The 19,873-nt window shown below is 45.4% G+C and overlaps 2 protein-coding genes across 12 annotated transcripts in view; one reads left to right on the top strand and one right to left on the bottom strand.

The window, feature by feature from the left end:
• Dnah7 (dynein axonemal heavy chain 7) overlaps positions 1–12,186 on the top strand; it is a 249,764-nt gene extending 237,578 nt beyond the window's left edge. For 4 of the 6 annotated variants that reach the window (XM_021247724.2, XM_087202647.1, XM_004868947.4 and 1 more), the window contains 2 exons: positions 2,497–2,600; positions 11,871–12,186. In XM_021247724.2, coding sequence (XP_021103383.2) covers positions 2,497–2,600; positions 11,871–12,077 — 311 coding nt within the window. In that variant the 3' untranslated portion in view covers positions 12,078–12,186. Of the gene's footprint in view, positions 1–2,496; positions 2,601–3,799; positions 3,942–11,870 lie in introns of all 6 variants that reach the window. The other 2 variants (XM_087202646.1, XM_021247725.2) reach the window with 2 other exon arrangements.
• Positions 12,187–12,282: 96 nt separating this feature from the next.
• Slc39a10 (solute carrier family 39 member 10) overlaps positions 12,283–19,873 on the bottom strand; it is a 117,726-nt gene continuing 110,135 nt past the window's right edge. For all 6 annotated transcript variants that reach the window (XM_004868950.4, XM_004868949.4, XM_004868953.3 and 3 more), the window contains exons 9-10: positions 17,090–17,280; positions 12,283–14,923 (exon numbers count right to left, since the gene is read on the bottom strand). In XM_004868950.4, the coding sequence (XP_004869007.2) occupies positions 14,765–14,923; positions 17,090–17,280 (350 nt within the window). In that variant the 3' untranslated portion in view covers positions 12,283–14,764. The remainder of the gene's footprint in view (positions 14,924–17,089; positions 17,281–19,873) is intronic.

Below are 19,873 nucleotides of genomic sequence, written 5' to 3'. Positions count from 1 at the left end.
TTATATAGTTGGGCACACTAGTGTTTGGTGCATAGATATTTATGATTGTCATCTCTTCCTCTTGGATTGTTCCCTTTACAAGGATGTAGTGTCCTTATTCATCTCTCTTAATCAGCGTTGGTTTGAAATCTACTTGATCTGCAAAGAGGATAGCTACTTCTGCTTTTTTGGGGGTTCCTGTCACATGGAGTATTGTTTTCCAGCCTTTCACTTTCAGTCTATGAGTTTCCTTTTGAATTAAGTGTGTTTCTTGTATGCAGCATATTGTTGGATTTTGCTTCTTGACCCATTCTGCCAGTCTATTTCTTTTGATTGGTGAATTGAGACCATTAACATTGATGGTTATAACTGAAACGTATTGACTTGTCATTGCCATGACTTTTTCTTTTTGTTGGGTTCTCCTCCTTTACATTTAATTTCTTGTCATGCCAGATGGGTTCATTCTGCTTTGCTTCCTGGGGTTGTGATCCTCAATGTCTGTTCCTAGGATATTGTGTAAAATTCTTTGGAGTGCTGGTTTGGTATTCATGAAGTTCCTAAGGTGCTCTTTGTCATGAAAGTATCTTATTTCTCCATCCATTTTGAAAGATAGTTTTGCCAGGTACATCAATCTGGGTTGGAGGCTGTTTTCTTTTAGGGCTTGGAATATGTCACTCCAAGCTCTTCTTGCCTTGATGGTTTGTGTTGAGAAGTCTGCTGTGATTCTGATGGGCTTTCCTTTGTATGTGATTTGTTTCTTTTCTCTGACTGCTTGTAGAACTTTGTTCTTCTGTTGAGTTTCTGGAATCTTAACAATTATATGCCTATGTGTAGATTTTTTTTGATCAAGGCTATTTGGAGTCCTATATGCCTCATTTATCTGTATGTCAAGTTCTTTTCCCCTGCTTGGGAAGTTTTCTGCCATTATTTCTGTGAAGAGATTTTTTTATGTCATCTGCACTCTCTCCTCTTTCTTCATTGACTCCAGTTAGTCTTATGTTACTCTTCTTTGCATCATCTAGCAGCTGCTGGATTGATTTCTCATGTTCCCTTATAATTTTGAAGCAATTTTTCTTTTCCTGGTCATTAATTGCAATCTTATCTTCTATATCTGAAATTCTGTCCTCACATTGGCTCATTCTGCTGTGTAGACTCTCAATGGAGGTATTCATCTCCTGGAAACCTATTTGCATCTGTTTTATGGATTCCATTTGTTTCCTATGTTGGGATTCCATCATGTTCCTGAGCTCCTCTCTGGATTTATTAATCATGTCTTGCACTAGGGGCACAATTTCTCCTGTTATCTGAGAAATTATTTCTGATTTCATTTTTTCCATATCCCCTTTTTTTGCCAGTTCAGTGGGTCCAGGTGGTTGAGTATCAGATTGTTCCATCTCATTTCCCTTTGGGGTTGCTGTAGGTGATCTGGAAGTCTGGTTTTGAGACTTATTTACATGTTTTCTCATTTCATCTGGGGTGGGGGCTGTTGGCGCCTGCACGGATTACCTCCTCTGAGCTGGGAGAGGTGGGACAGGGGCCAGGAGCAGCGGGAGGGATGGTGGCTGGGAAGCCCCTTCCTCTGGTCCAGGAGCAGTGGGACTCAGTACCGTGGTCTGGTGGTCTGGTGTCCTCTGCGTTTTTGTAGTGCGGAACCAGGTCGCTATACAGAGGAGCGGGGGGGGGGGGGTGTCCAGTGGATTGTTGCCTGGGTGCGGGCTGATTCTGCATGTTCCGTGCGACTCGGGACCTCGGTAGGGCGTGCCCAGACCTGCCTGTCTGCAGTGGCCATAAGGCTTTGTAGCTGTGTTGAGCCAGAGAAAATGACCCCGTGTGATTGATTCCTAATGCGTGCTCTTTTTTTTTTTTTTTTTTTTTTGAGACAGGGTCTCACTGTGAAGTTCAGGCTGGCCTTGAACTTGCAGCATCCTCCTGCCTCAGCCTCCTGTGTGCTGGGATTACAGGTGTTCTGCCACGCCCAGCCTGGATGCTCCTCTTTAACTGCTGATGTGATTCTAGAGAGAGCTCATCTGTGCACCCCTGCATTACACAGAGCAAGGGGGCTTGGCAGTGGGACTAGAACCTAAGAGGGGAGGAGGACATCCGGAGTCTGCAGAGGAGTATTTTGTTCTTATGCTGCCCAGTCATCATTGGGGCCCAATATTCACATTAAGAACTTATTTTTGCTAATTTCGTGGCTTCTGTCACCATATTATAATCATTGGTGAATTAAAAACATAAATCTTAATTCACACACACCAAGCACTTCCCATTGGCTACTTTAAAATTCCCTTCCTGTAGTTCTCCTCACCTAATTTTACCATTGCATTTTTCTACAAGGCCAAGCAGGGATGTGTTTGAAAGGTGGATTTGAAACAAAACACTGGAGATTGCTTTTGCTATAGGACAAGCCTCGGGCTGTCCCCCGCCCCCCATGTATTCACAGGTAGGTCTCTCAGATCCAGAACACAATCAAATCTGAATACTGAATGTTCCCTTAACTTTTCATTTTGCATTTAGGTGTTTACATTCACGGACTGTTTCTGGATGGAGCTTCTTGGAACAGGAAGATCAAGAAACTCGCAGAATCCTACCCCAAAATTCTTTATGACACAGTGCCTGTGGTTAGTATTTCCTAATGATACACACATGCTATGCACACATGTGTATGAAACGCACCCCATATATGTATATTCATGGCAATTGTGCTCCGTAAAGTTGAATTAGGGAGCTCTGAACCATTGCTCAGGGGGCAGGTGGGGTTCAGGTTCCTCTTCTGTCAGCTGATTGAGATGCAGTCTTGTGTTGTTTCTGTTTAAAGACCTGGTGTTTATTTATTCTTGATTACTTAACGGGGCTCTTAGCCCTGTCGTTCCTCCCAGCACCTCCCAGCCCTCCTGCTCCTAGGGGGACTCAAACCCCCTGCGGCACCCACTGGGGTGTCAGGACAAACTCCACACCAAGAAGCACAAGGATGGGGGGACCGCTCATTCATGACTGCAAAGCCAGGACAAGGTGGAGCTTCACCTGCCCAGCTCGGCTAAGATCCAAAACCTTGGCCTGTAGCCTTGTGCTCTGCCCAGAGCTGTGCTGGTTTTGGGTTAGAAATCAGCTCAGCCAGTAGGAAACTTGCAAATATGGGAGGGATTCAAGAACAACCACATCTAGCGATGTTGCCAGTGTCACTGCGGCATGAGGAAGTGGTTAGCTTTTTACCCAGTCAGTGATTCAGTCCAGCGGTGCTGTTCCGGCTGCAGCCTGGTTGGTGAGAGGCCAGTGGGACCCCAAGACCCTAGGGGCGGAGACAGCCTAGCACACGGCTCAAACTGAGGGTCACAAGGGAAAGTCCGTGTTTGTCACTAGGAGTTCAGTGTTTTTTTTTCTTTTACATGAAGGCTCTTAAGCAGCTTGCTGAGAGTAGAAGGTATGTTTTATAATTGAGTAGTGATTCCTTTCAAGTCAGCTAGTAAGAAATAAAAATGCTCATTAGAAAACTCTCCCATTGGTTTAAAATTTGCGCCCACAAGCGTTTGGAGAGAATGTTGAGTCTCCTGGGGTAGCTGACAGCTGCAGAAGCTCTTTGGGGCTTCCCTATGGTAACCCCGACCCCACAGTTATGTGGGAGGAACAGAGACCTTCGTCCTTTTCGGCTCCTTCATGAAAACTCTGCTCTGACCTGAGGACCCCACAGGAAGGCTGTGCACAGTGGGACAGTGAGTCCCACACCTGCAGGATTAGTGCAGCAGACAGCTGCTAGAAAACACGCGTTCACTTAAGTGCTGAGACGCGTTGACACAGTCGCTTCTTTGCCCTTCTATTCAAGGACCAACCTGCTTGCCTTCCAATCTTATGTTTAAGACTGGTGAGTTCAACCATAAATTGTATGCTCCACATTCTGGGAACTTGGCTAATGACTACAAGGCTGTGGTAAATACAAGGAGGGAGCTACGTTCTGCTTGTGTATGGTAAGTGGGAAACTTGATTGTGCTTTAGTGAGGGAACAGTTCTTGTACAACAGCAGGGAGAAACTTTCTCATCGTAAGTATTAGCACATGGCGGCTATGCAGTCAGTCGGGTTCCCCATGGCATTTGCACACACTGTGCACTGGTCACACGTCTGCCCTTTCCCTCCCCCGCCTCACACGCGTGAGAGAACACTGCTCCCTGCTCCGGCCTGCCTCCCTGAACACGCCGAACTTCAGGTCCACCGGATCTTGTCCCGCTGATCCACGGTTTATGCTGTGGGGAATGCCGTGCACTCTGCTGGCTCCTTGGCAGCCCCTGGGCCGATCGATCCTGCACCGCCCGGCGTGCGCTATGCCAGGTGGACTGGAGCACACAAGTCTCTGCAGGCTGTGCTGACTGGGATTCCTCTGGTCGTGTGCCCAGGATTGTACAGCTGGAGCCCAAGACCGTTTGTGCTCTCAGCCATGTGAGGAACCTGCACACTGATTCCTAGGGGCTGTACGAATTCCCTTTCCCTGCCACGAAGTCTAAAGGTTCCTTTCTCCTTGCCAGCATTTATTATTTTTCCGTGTGTTCTTGATAGCCACGTGACGGGTGATTTGCATTTCCCTGATGGCTAGTGATGATGAACATCTTTTTATGCAGTTATTGGCCTTTGTACTTCATTCAGTATTGGCCTTTGAGATGCCTTTTCAGTTCATTTGCCTGCTGATTGACTGGAATGCTTGTTCCTTAGGTGTCTCTTGGATTATATATTCTGCTATTATTAATCCTCTGTCAGAGGAGTGGCTGACATTGCTTTCACTCTGTTGGCTGGCTCTCTGCTCTGTGGATTGTTTCCTTTGCTGTGGAGAATGTTTTTAATTTGATGCAACCCCATTTGTCAATTCTTGCTATTGTTTCCTAAGCTGTTGGAGTCGTATTCAGTATCTTGAAGCATCCCCGTGTGCTTTCTTCTAGCAGCTTTAAAGTTTCAGGCCTTAAATTCACGCCACTGGCCCATTGTGAGATGAGTCTTTACAGGGTGAGAGACAGAGACCCAGTTTGAGCCTCCTACGGGTTGACACCCATCCTCCCACACTGCTGTTGCAGGGCTGTCTCTTCTCCAATGCCTGCTCTGGGTTCCCAGTTGGGAGTAAGATGGCTGGCTGTGCACTGGTTTACTTCTGGGTCCTTTTGGGCTGCCTTGTCACCATGGCCCTGTGGCGTGTTTTGAACCAGTTATCACGGTATCTCCGGCTGCGCTCCTTTTGCTCGGGATTGCTTTGTCTATTCAGGGTCGTTTCCGCTTCTCTATGAGTTTTAGGGTTGCTTTCTCTACTTTTGTGAAGAACAATACTGATATTTTCATGGTGACTGCATTGAATCTGTAGATCTCCTTCAGTGGCGTGCCCATTTGAATATTAATTCTTCTAATCCATGATCTGAGGGAGTCTTTCCAACTTGTAGTGTCCTCCTCAATTTTTTTTTTTTTAGTGTTTTGTAATTGCCGTTGGAGAGTTCTTTCACTTCCTTAAGTTTCTTCCTACGTATTTTAAATTATTTTGATGGCTGTTGTGAATGGGATTGCTTTCACATTTTTTTTTAAACTCCATCATTGGTGTACAGAAGAGACACTGATTCTTTATGTCGATTTTATATTCTGCTCCTGGAATGGACTCGCTTGCGAGCTCTGGCGGCCTGGCCTGCACTTCTCTTGGGATGTGCACTTCCTCACCCCCGCCTAATCTCTCCTCTGCCCTTCACTGACATGTCCTGAAAACTCTTTCTCTGATGGGAAGTGGTGAACCTGCTCCCGGGGTGGGTAAGTTGAGTTCCCAGCTCCTCCTGGGGCACTGTCCTCAGACGCCATCCAGTGATGTCTCTCACGGAGCCACCAGGAGGTAAACTGAGGCCTCAACTTTCTCTTCATCTTTGCCCTCTGACTGCATGGCGTGCTCTCTCTCCCCTGCCGACCTCTACCTCACAGTTTCCCTTTCCAGCAGTCAGAGGCTCCTAAAGCCAAATAAGAGAAGGTCTGTGGGCCTGCCTTACTGTGTGATCTCTCTCCCTTCAGAGAAAGCTCCTTCTTCCCTTGATCTGTGAATCAAACACTGATTGATGTTCAGTCCTTTTCCCTAGGTCTGCAGAATGCAGTCCCTGGGGAGGACACCCTCCCTGCACGTTCTGCCCGAGGAGATGCTGTCGGGAGGGGAAGACGGCCACTGGGCCCCTGGTCACCATCTGTGGCAGGCCCAAGGCCATCAGTCCCTCTCTGTCCCAGCCAGCACTCCACCCTCGCCAGGCGGACTCCTGCTGAGGCCCCGGGTGACAGCTTCGCCCCCAGCCCCAGGGCCAGGCTGTTTCAGCTGGTGCTGTCTTCTCTGAGACCCTCTCCACAGCCTCTTCTCTCTGGCCTGGCTGGTCACACCTCTCCTCTCGCCAATCCCTGTCCTTCTTCCACATTTCTTTTTGTAACAAGGACGGGAAATGCAATACCAGCCCATCCAGCGATTGCAGCTCTTCTGTCCCTTCCCATCCTTCATGACGTAGCCCCGTGACAGGAGAGCGACGTTAACAGAGCCCCCAAACGTACTGTTGGTGGTTCACAGGCGCAAAGTCGAAGGCTCCTGGTAACCCTGGGGGACCTCTGATTAGTCTATTATAATCGAACTTGAAACAGGCGAGGGGGATTGGAATCCAGCATGCTCAGTGTACATTGTAAAGCACTCTGATTGAATGCAGTGTATTACAGGTCTTCCATTGTTTTTTGCCTGCTTGCTAATAAGCTGTGTTTGTAATAATTGGCTCAAGTGTTTGCAGCTGCTCCATTTTGTTTTTTTAATCTCCTATTATTTTCTTTCTTTTTTTCCCCTTACAGATTTTTCCTTTACAGATCTCTCTATATTTGAGCTATTAAAAAACAATTAAAAGAGTCTCTGTAAAACCCAGCGATGATGATGAAAAAATGCTGGGATCAGCATTACATAAAGCTTACAAATGAAAGTCTTAAAATTTAGTGACATAAAGCGTAGGTGAATAAATGTGGTTAATATACATGGTTCTGTATGCACCCAGGAACACATGTGTTCTCCTAAAAATTTAAATTGGCCTTTGGGGGCCGGGGATTTAGCTCAATGGTTTCGCCGCCTGCTGTGCAAGCGCAAGGACCCGAGTTCGATCCCCAGTACCAAAAAAAAACAACAATAGATTGGCCTTTGGATAAGTAGACACTCATGTAATTAGCCCAATACCTTTGGTTCACATGGCATAACAAACAAGTTAATTTAAGCTGGCTGGTAAAATAAAATGTCCTTAAAATTACTGACACATTTTGCCTAGGTTATTTGCCAGTCACGTTACTATTTACCTTTATTAGAAAGACACAACATCTGCTGCTTTCTGTTTCAAGTATAACAGCCTTTAGGGTTTCCTTGGGCAGAGAAACAACTTAAGTATTAAGTTTCTCTAATATTTTGATTTCACAAGAAATATAAAATTAGTTCTTAGGACAGGTGATTAAAATAGAAGTGTTTATAATAAAGCATGTGAGTGAGCAGTCGCTAAATGTCAATTCAGGTGTTCTTGGCTTCTTGAGGTTTGTAAAAAGAAGACAGGTGGGTGTATTTTCGTAAATTATTACTACGTAAAGACTTAAGATTGCTCTCTTAGGGTTAGCAAGGGTTAAAATTATAATGTGTGATTCTGGGTAAAAAATTATAAACAAGGAAAAGTTTCCACCTAAGGAGGAACCACTGGACCTCAGGGACCAAGGACAGCTAACTCCCTCCAAGGCTGAGAGGGGTAGCTGCCTGGACAGATCTGATCCTCATAAAGAGCTCACAAAACCTGGCCTAAAAACAAAGGTATTTTATTTTACCAAGATAATTTCTTGTGTTTTCTGCTATCAGGCTGTTGATTGCTTCAGAGTTTTAAGATACGTAAGGTTTATTTAAATGTCTCTTACAAAGTCTTTAAAATAATTGGTTTATAACGGTTGAATAACCAACTATTATTTTAGGTTATTGTAGTATACTTGGTACCTTCCACTGATGCGGAGGAAACCCCTTGCCCAACAGGTGAGCCCATACTTTCTGCAGACTCACAGACTTCACAGGTATCCACCCCAAAACACATGAATGCACCCAGAGTCAGGGCACAATGCACCTTTCTGCTCAGGCCCTGCATTGTTTCCTGTGTGTACTTCTTTAACTCTGCCTAACAAATTATTTCTATGCCTCTTTTTTAAAAGTTCTAATTTTGTGTGTTGGAAAACTTTTTGAAAGCTCTAGTTTTGTGGTAGTATTCAGACTTTTGCATGTATAGAATTTATCATCTGCAAATAGGGATAGCCTGACTTCCTTCTTTCTTGTTTGTAACCTCAGTTTTACTGTCTCTCATCTGTTATTTGATCTGGGTAAACTTTCAAATACTATATTGAATAAGAGTGGTGAAAGTGGATAACTTTGTCCTGTTCTTAGAAGAAATGCTTTCAATTTTTCTCTATTGCTATGGGTTTCTCATACATAGCCTTTATTACACTGAGGTATGATTCTTCTATAACTCATTTGTTCAGGACTTTTATCAAGAAAGGATGTTGAATTTCATCAAAGGCTTTTTCGGAATCTATTGTGATGAACATGACTTTTATCCTTCACTCCATTTATGTGATGTATTATGTTTGTCTGCACTTTGAACCATCCTTGCACTTTTGGAATAGAACCAGCTTGATCATGGTGTATGTACCAATCAGCTTTTCTGTTTCTGGTACACAATACTGAAGCCCACACCTTAAAGTTTATTCAGCTCATGGCTTCAGAGGATTCAATCCTTGGACAGCTGGCTCCAAGGCAGAAACATGGTGGAGCAAAACTGTTCATGTCATGGTGGCTGGAAAACATAGCAGGCGAACAGTACAGGAGAAGGAAGGGAAAGCTTGCTGTGGTGGCTGTAATCCCAGCACTCAGGAGGCTGAGGCAGGAGGATCACCACTGAGCTTGAGGCCAACCTGGGCTACATAGTGAGTTCACGGTGAGCCTGAACTACAAAGTGAGACCTTGTCTCCAAAAAAAAAAAAAAAAAAAAAAAAAAAGTAGGGCCAGGGATCTAGCTTAGTGACACTGCACCTTCCTCGCAAGCACAAGATCCTGAGTTTGACCTCTGGTACCAAAAAAGCAAAACAAAACAAAAAATACTATTTATCAAGAGAGAAAGGGGAGAGGACCGCAATGTGACCCTCCATGACACACCCAGACACACCCAGAAGTGTGCTAATTTCCCACGGTGGCTCCCAAGTCAATTGACAGTCCACCTTAACCATCACAGTGTGTGAACTATGTCCTTACTGGTGAGGTGAGTTTCTTCTAGGCAGTATATCTTTTATTGGAGCCAGTCGGCATCTTTTAATTGGAGAATTAAGATGATTTACATAGTTATTAGTGAAAGATATGAACTTGTGCCTATCATCCTGATTTTCTTCTAGTTGTTTTGAATATTCTTTGCTCATTTCTTCCACTTTTTCATCTATGTGGTTTGATGTTTTACTGTGCTGATAAAGTTTGACTTTTTTCATTTGTGTATCTACTCCTCTAAAAGATTTATAGTCACATGCTACTGTGATGGTATTTATCTTTCTTCCACTTTTTGGTGTAGGACTCCCTTAAGGAGTCCCTTATAGAATCTCTTTTGTAAGGCTAATCTGGTGGGAATGATTTCCCTTAGGTTTTGCTTATCTTGGAAGGTTTGTATTTTTCTTTTGATCCTGAAAGATAGCTTTGCTAGGTATAGTAATCATGTGACTTTTTTTTCAGGACTTAAAATAAAATTATTTCATGCCACCTGGCTCATAGGGATAAATCTGTCAATCTAACAGGATTGCCCTTGAATGGGACTTGGCAGTTTTCTCTTGCAAATTTCATTTGATGGTTTAACTATATCATGATGAGGATCTTTTTTGGTTATGTCTACTTGGAGCTTCCCCGAGATTAGTAAAGTTTTGTACTGTGATTTCATTGAATGGATTTTCTATGCCCCTAACCTTTCTTTCCCCTTGGGTATGCTGATGATGTAAATATTTTATTTTTAAGGCTGTCCGAAAGATCTTATGTGCTCTCTTCATTTTCCCCCCTTTATTTCTATGTGAATATTGCAAAAGACTTGTCTTCAAGCTGCAGTATTCTTTCCTTTCCTTGATCTAGTCTGTTGTTCAAATCTTTCAACTAAATTTTTTTTTTTTAATCTGACCTGGAAAGCTCTGCATTTCAAAGATCTTTTTCAAAATCTCTGCTGAGGGCTGGGGATTTAGCTCAGTGGTTTGGCCGCCTGCCTCGCAAGCGGAAGGACCCGAGTTTGATCCCCAGTACCAAAAAAAAAATCTCTGCTCAATTTCTCATTTATATCCTACATTGTCTTCCTAATTTAACTATTTATCTGTAGTCTCTTGGCTGTCATGGCACTTGAAAAAAAATCATTCTCTTAAATTCATCAGGAATTTTTTTTTTTGTATCTTTGAGATGTTACTATAGTATTATGAATTTTAGGTGTCATATTAACATTTTTTCTGCCTTTCTTATAGTCCTAGGTGCATATGGTGGAACGAGTATCTACCACTCTTAGGGATGGCCTTCTTAGTAAGGGGCACTATCCTGAAGATGCGTTGTAGAGTATTGTTTTGTTATGCAGTGTTTATTTGCAGTTGTGTGCCACAGTGTCATCTCCCTATAGCTTCTTTGGCTGTGATTATAGTTTGGACAGTATGTGCCATATCAGAGCTGGAGAGTCATCTCTGTGAGACCTGCAAGGATAGGACACTAGCAGTTCAGGCAAATGCAGTGTAGCTAGGAAAGTCTATGGGGTGCACCTGTGTGGTTCCAGCTGTAAAGGAGTGGTGACCCCTCATGAGTGGTGGGTTTCCTCAGGCACTGTCAATATTGGTTGTTAATTGGGAGGATCTCTGTTATTGGCTGATTAATGCTAATGAGGGATCTGGAGCACCTGCCCTTGGATTAGCCCGTGGTGTGAGTCCAGGTCCTTCACTGGGAGGCACAGGTTCAGTGGTCACAGAACCCTCTGTGGCACTCATACCATCTTGTCAGCAGTGAGGGAGCAGATGAGGTGCAGTCAGTGGATGTAGGAGACCTGTGAAGGAGCACCAGAAGCAAAACGTTACTCCTCTCTCCCGTGCGTGTGTGCAGGACGCTCCCTAGCTGTGCATGCTGGGAGATGGGTGACAGGGACTTTCTTCCTGGATTCTTGCAGTGGCTGTGCCTGCTAGGGATGGAGCAGGAGTGGGCTGTGGACAGAGCTGGGCACACATCCTCTCTGCCTGGTGCTCACAGGCAAGAGCAAGAGCAGACAGCATCCAGCACTGGCAGCTTCTCTCCAGACCTTAGGCTGTGGTGCCCTGAAGGCAGGGCAGCAGCTGGGGGCTTTCTCTCCCAGTTCCCTCCTCTGTAGTGGTCGCTGGTGATCCAGTGGGACAGCTTTGGAACAGAGATGGGTAGAACTCACCTTGGCTGAGGTGGCTGCAGGAGGGAACGGTGCTAGCTGAGCAAGACCAGCCCTAGGGCGGTTTCTCTATGGACTTTCTAGGCCCTGCGGCTGCAGCACATCTCTGTGGGTGGTGAGCAGCAGCAGTACCAGCAGCTGTCCTCTTGTTAGCAACAGAAGTCTGTGAGGGGCTGGGAGACAGGGAAAGGAGGCTCAAGGGCAACCACCCTGAGCCAGCCCCGCATAGAACCTGCAGCTGGCCACCTCCCAGTCTCCAGGGCAGGGCCAGATGCCTGGTTCTCACACACAGCACCCGTGTGCCACTCCTGCAGCACTCTTGCTACTCTATTTTTGCGCAATCACAGCAGGGCTGAGAAAAAGGAAATCCACCAGGGCCACAGACACTGCCAGATGTCCCTAACCTTAACCTCGGTGTGAAGGTGTCATGCACTTTCTTCCAGATGTGGCTGAAGCCCTGTAAGAGGGCAGACATACCCGAACGACCGAGCTATGTGGCGCCACTGTACAAGACCAGCGAGCGGAGAGGAACACTGTCCACCACAGGCCACTCCACCAACTTCGTGATCGCCGTGACTCTCCCCTCCGACCACCCCAGGGAGCACTGGATCAGCCGCGGCGTCGCGCTGCTGTGCCAACTCAACTCCTAAACTCGAGCAAGAGCTCATTCCCTTGGTCTCGTTTCTCGTTAGGGTTGTTGAAAGAACGTTTTGTTCAAGCAAGTGTTTTGGCTTCAATAAATCTGAGTAATATTCTTAACTATGAGTTTACTCTGTGCAAATGCAGCCCACATTTACAATGATTGATATATAACGTAAGGAAACTTCATAGAACAGTAAGGGAAACACGCTGATGTATTTGCTCTTTTGGAATAACTTTATTCTGGGAGAGTTCCATAAGCATCAGGAACATACATAAAATGACACAGCACTGTTGACAATGAAAAAAACAGCATATGATCATTTCCAGCTTTATAAATTTTTAAAAAATGATATCAGTTACAACAAAAGCTTAGATATTTTAGCAAGATCACCTTGCAGAACCATAATCACATTTAAGCCACTGACTTACTGTTAATGGTAAAAATTCACACTGCACATAGTTACTATAGTATTTCTAAGCATAATCACAGCTGATTGAATGCAATGTGATATACATCAAAATTCATATGGATGTCACACAGTGACAGCGTTGTACAAGTAACATTAATGACCTCCAACAAACGCATGTTAAAATTAGACTGGTTAAGCTAATGGAATGTTGGAGCCAAACAGAAATGTAGTGGAATTAAGATTGTCTAGTAAGACTCGAAACTATGCACTAGAAAAATGATGTGAAAACTAACCACTGGTGGAACCTTATCAAAATACTAGCAGCAACTGTTACAGACCTCTTACGAAGTTAAGAAAATCTAGCAAAGAAAGATAATACCACTTCTGAGAGAATATAAAACTTTGTATACCTTAGCATAACCTATCTGCTTTGAATGAGGCATTTCTTTTAAGACTGGGAATATATTCCAGCTGTTGCTTTTAAATGCAGCAGATTTAAAGCTGGAATGCAGAATCCTCGTTGGGTGTAAAACCCAAAAAAGTGATTGGTAAGTATTTCCTGGTTCCAAAAGCAAGATCACGTACAGTTGGCAGTACTAAATAAAATGTCAGCACCTTTTCACTAGGTTGCTTGAAGGGCCAAGCAATGAAATGAGGGCTGTCTCGATTCAGTGCCCAACGCTGAAAACAATCTATGTGGTTATTACAAAGAGGCCACGAGAAAAGCAAAAGTAATTTTCAGATTCAAGCATAACTCAAGGATGTAACACCATCTACTCCTGTGCTGCAGCGTAAAGCAGAAACACTGGCAATAATCTATTAACACCAGGATAGGTGTGCTGCTCTTGAAGTTTGGTTGTTTTTTAAAAATCCACAGAGTAAGAGGAGAGGAACTGGGAGGAGGAGAGGATGCAATGGAGACGTTTCACATGGAATGGAGAGTCTGGCTCTTCCATGTCTAGCGGGAAGATCAATAAGGAGCTACACTGGCTGCCAGGCAGATGGAGACACGGTGGCAGGCACAGCGCCAGGCACTGGCCTGACGTGCTAGGTGAAACCACATGGCAAGGAGTGTAAACGAAGCCTACATGCACGACTAGCACTACACATGACCCGCCAAATGGGGGAGAAACGTGGCTTGCGCTTCTCAGTCGCTGCAAGTGCGACTGGCAGGAGAACGGGCACCCAGGAAGGAACCGGTCCCTGCTGGGAACCAGCAGCGCGTCTTGGCACAGAGGATCGAGAGAGCTGGGCTCAGCCTCCGCCCCACACCCGTCCGGCATGACGCATCTGCCCTGGCACTGTGCAGGCAACACTTCACGCCCACAGCAGGCAGCTGCAAACTTGCACTTTGTGCCTTGCAACGCACAGCCATTCACAGCCGGTGCCTGGCTTCCGGTGCCAAACTAGGATGCGAACATTTGGAAATCCAGTTTCCCAACCAACTGAGTTAGTACTGTCAAGTTGGAAAACTGAGTAATTTAGACCATGTTTGGGTTCATTTCTTTGATATGTTCTAGAAGGTTGTAATCGTAAGGAAAAACCATTTGACCACATGCTGACACCCCCCACCTCCCCCAAACAAAAGCAAAATTATAGTCTTAAAAAACAGAAAAATACCCCCAAACACCAAGTAGTATAACAGTACAAAGAACCATTATGAATCTGTCATTAAACCAAAGCTCACACAAACATACAATCACAAATTTCAGTAGTTTAGGCTGCAGGTTTAAACACTATGCAAATATATACAAAAATAGTAACTCTAGATTCAAGAATAAGGGTTTTCCCCGATGCTAATTCATACCCTACCGCAGCCTGAGCTTTCCTCTAGTTCTTATCTACTACGTGGTTTCAAAGTTGTGTTGAGCTGGTCCCTATGGCGGCAGGCACGGAGCTGAAACAAAGGGCACCACGTGCCATCCTTAGCACACGACATATCCGCTCACAGTTCATTTCATATATTCTCAAGGTTTAAATGATTTTTTTGGTTCAGTTTTTATTTCTGCATAGCCACAGAAGTTTCTACTAGTAAGGAGACTACTTTAGTGTTTTATATGATTACTTTTTAAAAAGTCTTAATCAAACATACATTGACATTAGTTCATGGAGTCCCACTTTCTCCTGTCTCAAACTTTAAAATATCCCTGTACTCGGGGAGAGAGTACTGAGCACCAGTCTCAGGGCAAGGCTCAACTGCGGGACTCGTGAGCACTGCAAGCCACTGGCGGACGGATGGCACCAAGGCGCGAGGGACCCTTGCATCCTCAGGGCTCCTGGAGCCCTCAGAACTGAATGTCAAGCACGATTTTGTCTTCATAGAGCGCGATGATCAGCATGATGGCGAACCCAAACAGCAGCCCTAAATTCTGCAGGACGAACTGCCCCACAGGGCAGAAGCCGTGTTCCTCACTGTCGCCATCACCGTGCAACATTTCCGGGAGCTGCAGAAAGGAAGCACATCTTTAGGGACAGCTCAAAGCTCGCAGTTCACAAGTGGCAGCCCCTGCGCCAGCTCTAGTGAAAGGCTGCTTCTTTCTTCTCCCTTCTCCTTGGTTTTGTGGGAAAACCTGTCCAGAGTGCCGCACCACCTCCCATCAGTCCTGCAGCCCCAGCACAGCAGGCAGCGCGCCTCCCCAGGGCAGTTCCGGCCTGGCACTGACACCCTGGCACGGCTTCTGGACCGGCCTACAGACCACCTGCTGAGTCCCAGATCCACCGGGACATCCTGCGGGAGCCTCAAAGTAAACTGTCTGGCGCTGCTGTCTTCTCAAAGAGCTTTAAATTAAATAAATAAAAATCTTCCCACAGCCCAGGTGGCCAGGCCATCTAATGGCTCCCAGAGTTACACGGGGGCATGGCCTGCCACGATGTGTGACAGCCACTCGGTGACAACATGCATGCCATTTCTACATTCAACATTTAGAAAATGGTAACTGTGGTTGTCAATAAAAATATTAGAAAATAGACAGACTTTGTTCCCTTTCTCTTAAACACCGACAGCACTTCCAATGTGACTGTGAAATTGCAAAGAATGCCACTGTGTTTGCTGGCTTGTCCTGCTAGTAGTTATTTCCTCAGCGCACAAGCCTGGGGGCAAAGGTGCAGCCAAAGGGACGTCACCAAGCATCGTGGGCTTTCGCGATGCCCTTCCCTCAGTCCAGGGCGCCCTGCCCATTCCCAGCCTCCCTCAGACGCCCTGTCACAGAGCAGCCCCAGTGCAGCCCCAGCCTCCTCTCCCCAGCAGCAAACACGGTGCATCATGGCATCACAACGTGCTCAAGAACTGCAGTGGACGGCGGCTCTTCTCCAACCACCGCCTTACTGTGACACTCCCCCACCCCGGCACTGCTCGGCACCTGTTCCCACAGATCAGAATGAGGCAGGAACGCCTTCCACAAAGAGGAAGGAGAGAGCAACTGGTGGGTGCTGCCGCCAGGACAACCAGATGACCAGTGGGCTAAGGCTCGCTGAGGACCACGGCAGATTTCACAGGGAATTCTGCCTGGCAGAGCAGTCGGGGAAACTGACAGCATCAGACTCAAGGAAGAAAAGAGAATACGCAGCGATCAATCTGCTGAACCAGGGAAGAGGGCGACAGCTGGAGGGGAAGCCAAGTTAACAGAGCCTCTCCCGAGGGCAGGACACTCAGGCCATGTGCCCACAGGGACATGGGGCCAGAGGGACATGGACACTGGCCGGCAGGGGCTGCGGGGCCCAGGAAGTAAGGGGCCCTGGGGGAGGGGAGGGGAGGGGAGGGGAGCGGAGGAAGTCAGAGGTCTGAGGAGAGCAGAGGGCTACCCAGACAGAACAGTGTAAATTAGATTTATCGCTTCTCCTTCTTCATGGTTTGCAACTTTTGAGAACAGGCGTTGATTCTATGATTAGAATTTAGGCCGCCAGGGATTTAGCTCAGCGGTTCCGCTACCTGCTTCGCAACCACAAGGACCCGAGTTCAATCCCCAGCACCAAAAAAAAAAAAAAAAAAGAAAGAAAAAAAAAATAGGCTGCGTAGCTATGAAATCAGACTATGTGATAGTCTACTAGGGGTAGAAGCGAATGTACTACCTAGTTAAAAACAAACCAAACTGCTAGTTTTGTAGAAACACTGTCATATTTAGGGTATTACAACAAAATTGAAGTAAACCTCACTTGCAGCGTTTTAGCTTTATCAGCTTTAAGCTGAAGTTAGCAATAAGAAAGTTGACAGGAATCTCTTGGAATACATACCAATTTCCCAAAGAAGGCTGGCTTACCAGACAGGTGTCGTATTTCTCCATTTTTTACCATACACCAAGCTTGAAAAAAGAGCAATAAAACACTGCTGTCCCAGTATCTGCAGAGCGGTGTAACTGTTCTGTAATTGCATATACTACTACTGGTGTTTTAGACATCACTTGCTCAGAAGTTTTCAGCATCCCAACTGTTTTGGAAAAGAGATCCTACCTTAATGCCTCTCCACAACAGATTATATAGGATACTGCATTCTTCAACATGGGTTATATTTTTAAGGACAGTTTGGTTTCAAACCACTCTAGGATTCCCTCCCTTTTTGAAAGCTGCATTCTACTTGCAGATTCAGGACAAGAAGAACACATGGAGCGCCTTACCATGTCCACCAGGGCTACATAGAGGAACATGCCCGCGGTGACGGCGAAGATCCAGAGCGTGATGTTGTTTGCGTACTGGCCCACTGCCGTGCCGATGAGCATGCCCACGTACGCCATCATGGCGGAGAGGAGGTTGTACACAATGGCCTGCTTCACGGTCATGCCGGCCTTGAGGAGCACGGCGAAGTCACCTGCAGCCAAGACATGACGGACAGCTCAGAAGCCACGTCTCAGTGCAGAGAACCAGCGGCGTTACAGACGCCTTGTTAACAATGGGCAAGCGAGGACAGGGACTGCGGGGGTGACAGAGCTGCTCTGTCCTCATACCTGCCAACATTCAAAGAACTGTGTGCATAAAAAGGTCAATTTCACTGTACGAGAACTAAAAATGACTTTTTAGAAAGAAAAACAAGAAAGATACAAAAGAAAAAAAGAGTTGCTGCTCTTTTTTTTAAGGCAGTAAGAGCTCTCTGCTCTGACTTCTCTTCTTCAAAGAGAAATGGCGTGTGTGTGTAAGAGAGGTAACCAGCGCCCTAAGTATGTGTTCTGGTATTTACACCTATGTTTTCCTCCATCCAACTTTAATTCTGAAAATCCTCACAATGTAAGAGGAGAAAACACACACGCTTCCGTGCAGCCTCATAGGGCTCATGAGGCCCCAGGCCACAGACAACTCCAGTCTCGAGGACACTGCCCGAGGTCCCACTCCAGCCTCTCCCTGAAACCAAGAAGCACGGGTGGGCACACAGGAAATCACTGGTCACAGAGCTGAAGCAAGACAAAAGCACAGAGGAAAATGTCCTAGGATTCTTTTCCCCACTTGCCTGACTCAAGCTGGAACATGATTAATTTCCGCTCAGACAGATGTCAGGAGAGCAAAGTGGCGTTAGAGATAACATTCCTCAATCTCAAGAGTCAAAAGCGATAGGTTTACTTACAAACAGTTCTCTCTCCTTTAGTTACCAAATGTATCAACATCCAATCACCCACTGAACACTCAATACATGCCAGGTGCTGCGCAGACCACTGACTAGCTTGTTGCTTTCCTTTAAGAAACAATCTAAAAATACACCATCTCTTCTTGCAGGTCCTCAAGGCTACGGAAGTTCTAGTCCACAACAGATAAGTAGACGTCGTCAACAAATCACACAGGCATTGTTTCTATGATCCAACAAACTGCCACCGACTACAGGCAGCGTCCTTTTGCAAAGTCAAGTTAACATGCCGAGGAGAGTAGATTTCCAATGGCTTCTAAGCTGCCATTCTCTAGTTCAGCCCAATACTACTCTCCTTATGTATTCCCTCCTCGGACCCTAAATACTGTACCTTCATTCTCCTGCTGAAACTTGGACTTCATTTCAGCTTTTACCCTCCCCTAGAGTTGGTTTAATCTCTGCATGGCTTTTCTCCCCAGCTCCCTTCAAAGAAAGAGCTCCCTGACTTCTTCCTCCACAACTTCACTCCGGTGGTGTCAATGGTTCGACAAACTTTTCTAAGGGAGTAATTTCACTTAGCAAGGGGTTAGGTAACACAAAAAGACTGCAGGAGAGCTTAAAGATTATGCAATACTATATCGTTTCCTTTTATCATGTGGCTTAAAGGAGGCATGACTTAGCATCCAATGAGCAACACTGTTACAGTAACAAACTGTAAGATGGTTGCTTTCTCTGACATACATGCACAAAGACTGCCTTCACTTCTGAGTAGCAACTTCAGGATGAATTATTCTTACCTAATCCCTCTTAAAACAAATACTGTAAACTTGCAATTTTTTCTAGTTTGCATTTTTTGATGTGGAGTTCTATGAATTCTGAGAAACACACACACTCTGTAACCTTAACCACCAAACCTGCAAACTGTTTCATCTTCCTCCAAAATTCCCTCAGGTCCCTCATCCCTACAATCAAGGGTGTGCTTTCCGGCCCTATAGTTTTGCCTTTTCCAGACATCACATGAATGGAATTATTTAAAACACAGTTTCATGAGTTTGGGTTTTTCTTAGCATAATGCATGTAAGATTCTGTGTATTTAGGAAATTCCTTCCTATTGCCCGGAACATTCACCCCACAGATGAACCACACCTTTGTTCCCTGCTTTTGGTAATTTTGAAGACAGACACTACACACAGTCATAAACATGCTCCTGGGTCAGCTCTGACTTTCATTCCTGGGGCAGCGAGATACATAAGTGGGATTTCTGGGCCACACAGTAGCATATTTCAAACGTTATAAGAAACTGCATTCCCACGAGGAATGTGCAAGAGTTCTAATTGCTCCCCCTCCTCACTAGCCTATGACAAATTCCACAGCTGAAAGCTCGTTTGCCATTTGCATACCTTCGTTAGTGAAATATCTATTCAAATCTTTCGGCCAGCTGTTGTTGCTGTTGGGTTGTTCTCCTATTACTAAAGTTAAGAGGTCTTTGAATATTCTGGTCCTTATGGACTTTCGTCAGATTTGTAATTTCCAAATAATCTTTCAGTCTATAGCTCATCTTTGCATTCTTTTAACGGTGTCTTCTGAAGTTTTTAATTCCACTTTACTTATTTAAGTTCATCTTATTACTCTTTTCCGTAATAGATCTTGCTTTCAGTGCTGTGTCAGAGAACAATTAGTCTGGCCCAAGGACACGAAGAAAGTTTATCTTGTGTTTTCTTTTACAAGTTTTACGTCTTTAAGTTCTCCAGTCAGAGCGACCTATTTGAGTTCATTTTTGTCTGTGGCTTGAGGAATGGGTAAAAGCCAAGCCTTCTTTCCTGGTAAGTGGACATCTAATTGTCAGACG

Source organism: Heterocephalus glaber, unplaced genomic scaffold, assembly GCF_053883595.1.
Source record: "Heterocephalus glaber isolate CG9 unplaced genomic scaffold, H.glaber_assembly_v1.0 deba00001778, whole genome shotgun sequence".
In the NCBI taxonomy this organism is placed as follows: Eukaryota; Metazoa; Chordata; class Mammalia; order Rodentia; family Bathyergidae; genus Heterocephalus; species Heterocephalus glaber.
This window is presented reverse-complemented; position numbering and strand designations above follow the sequence as displayed.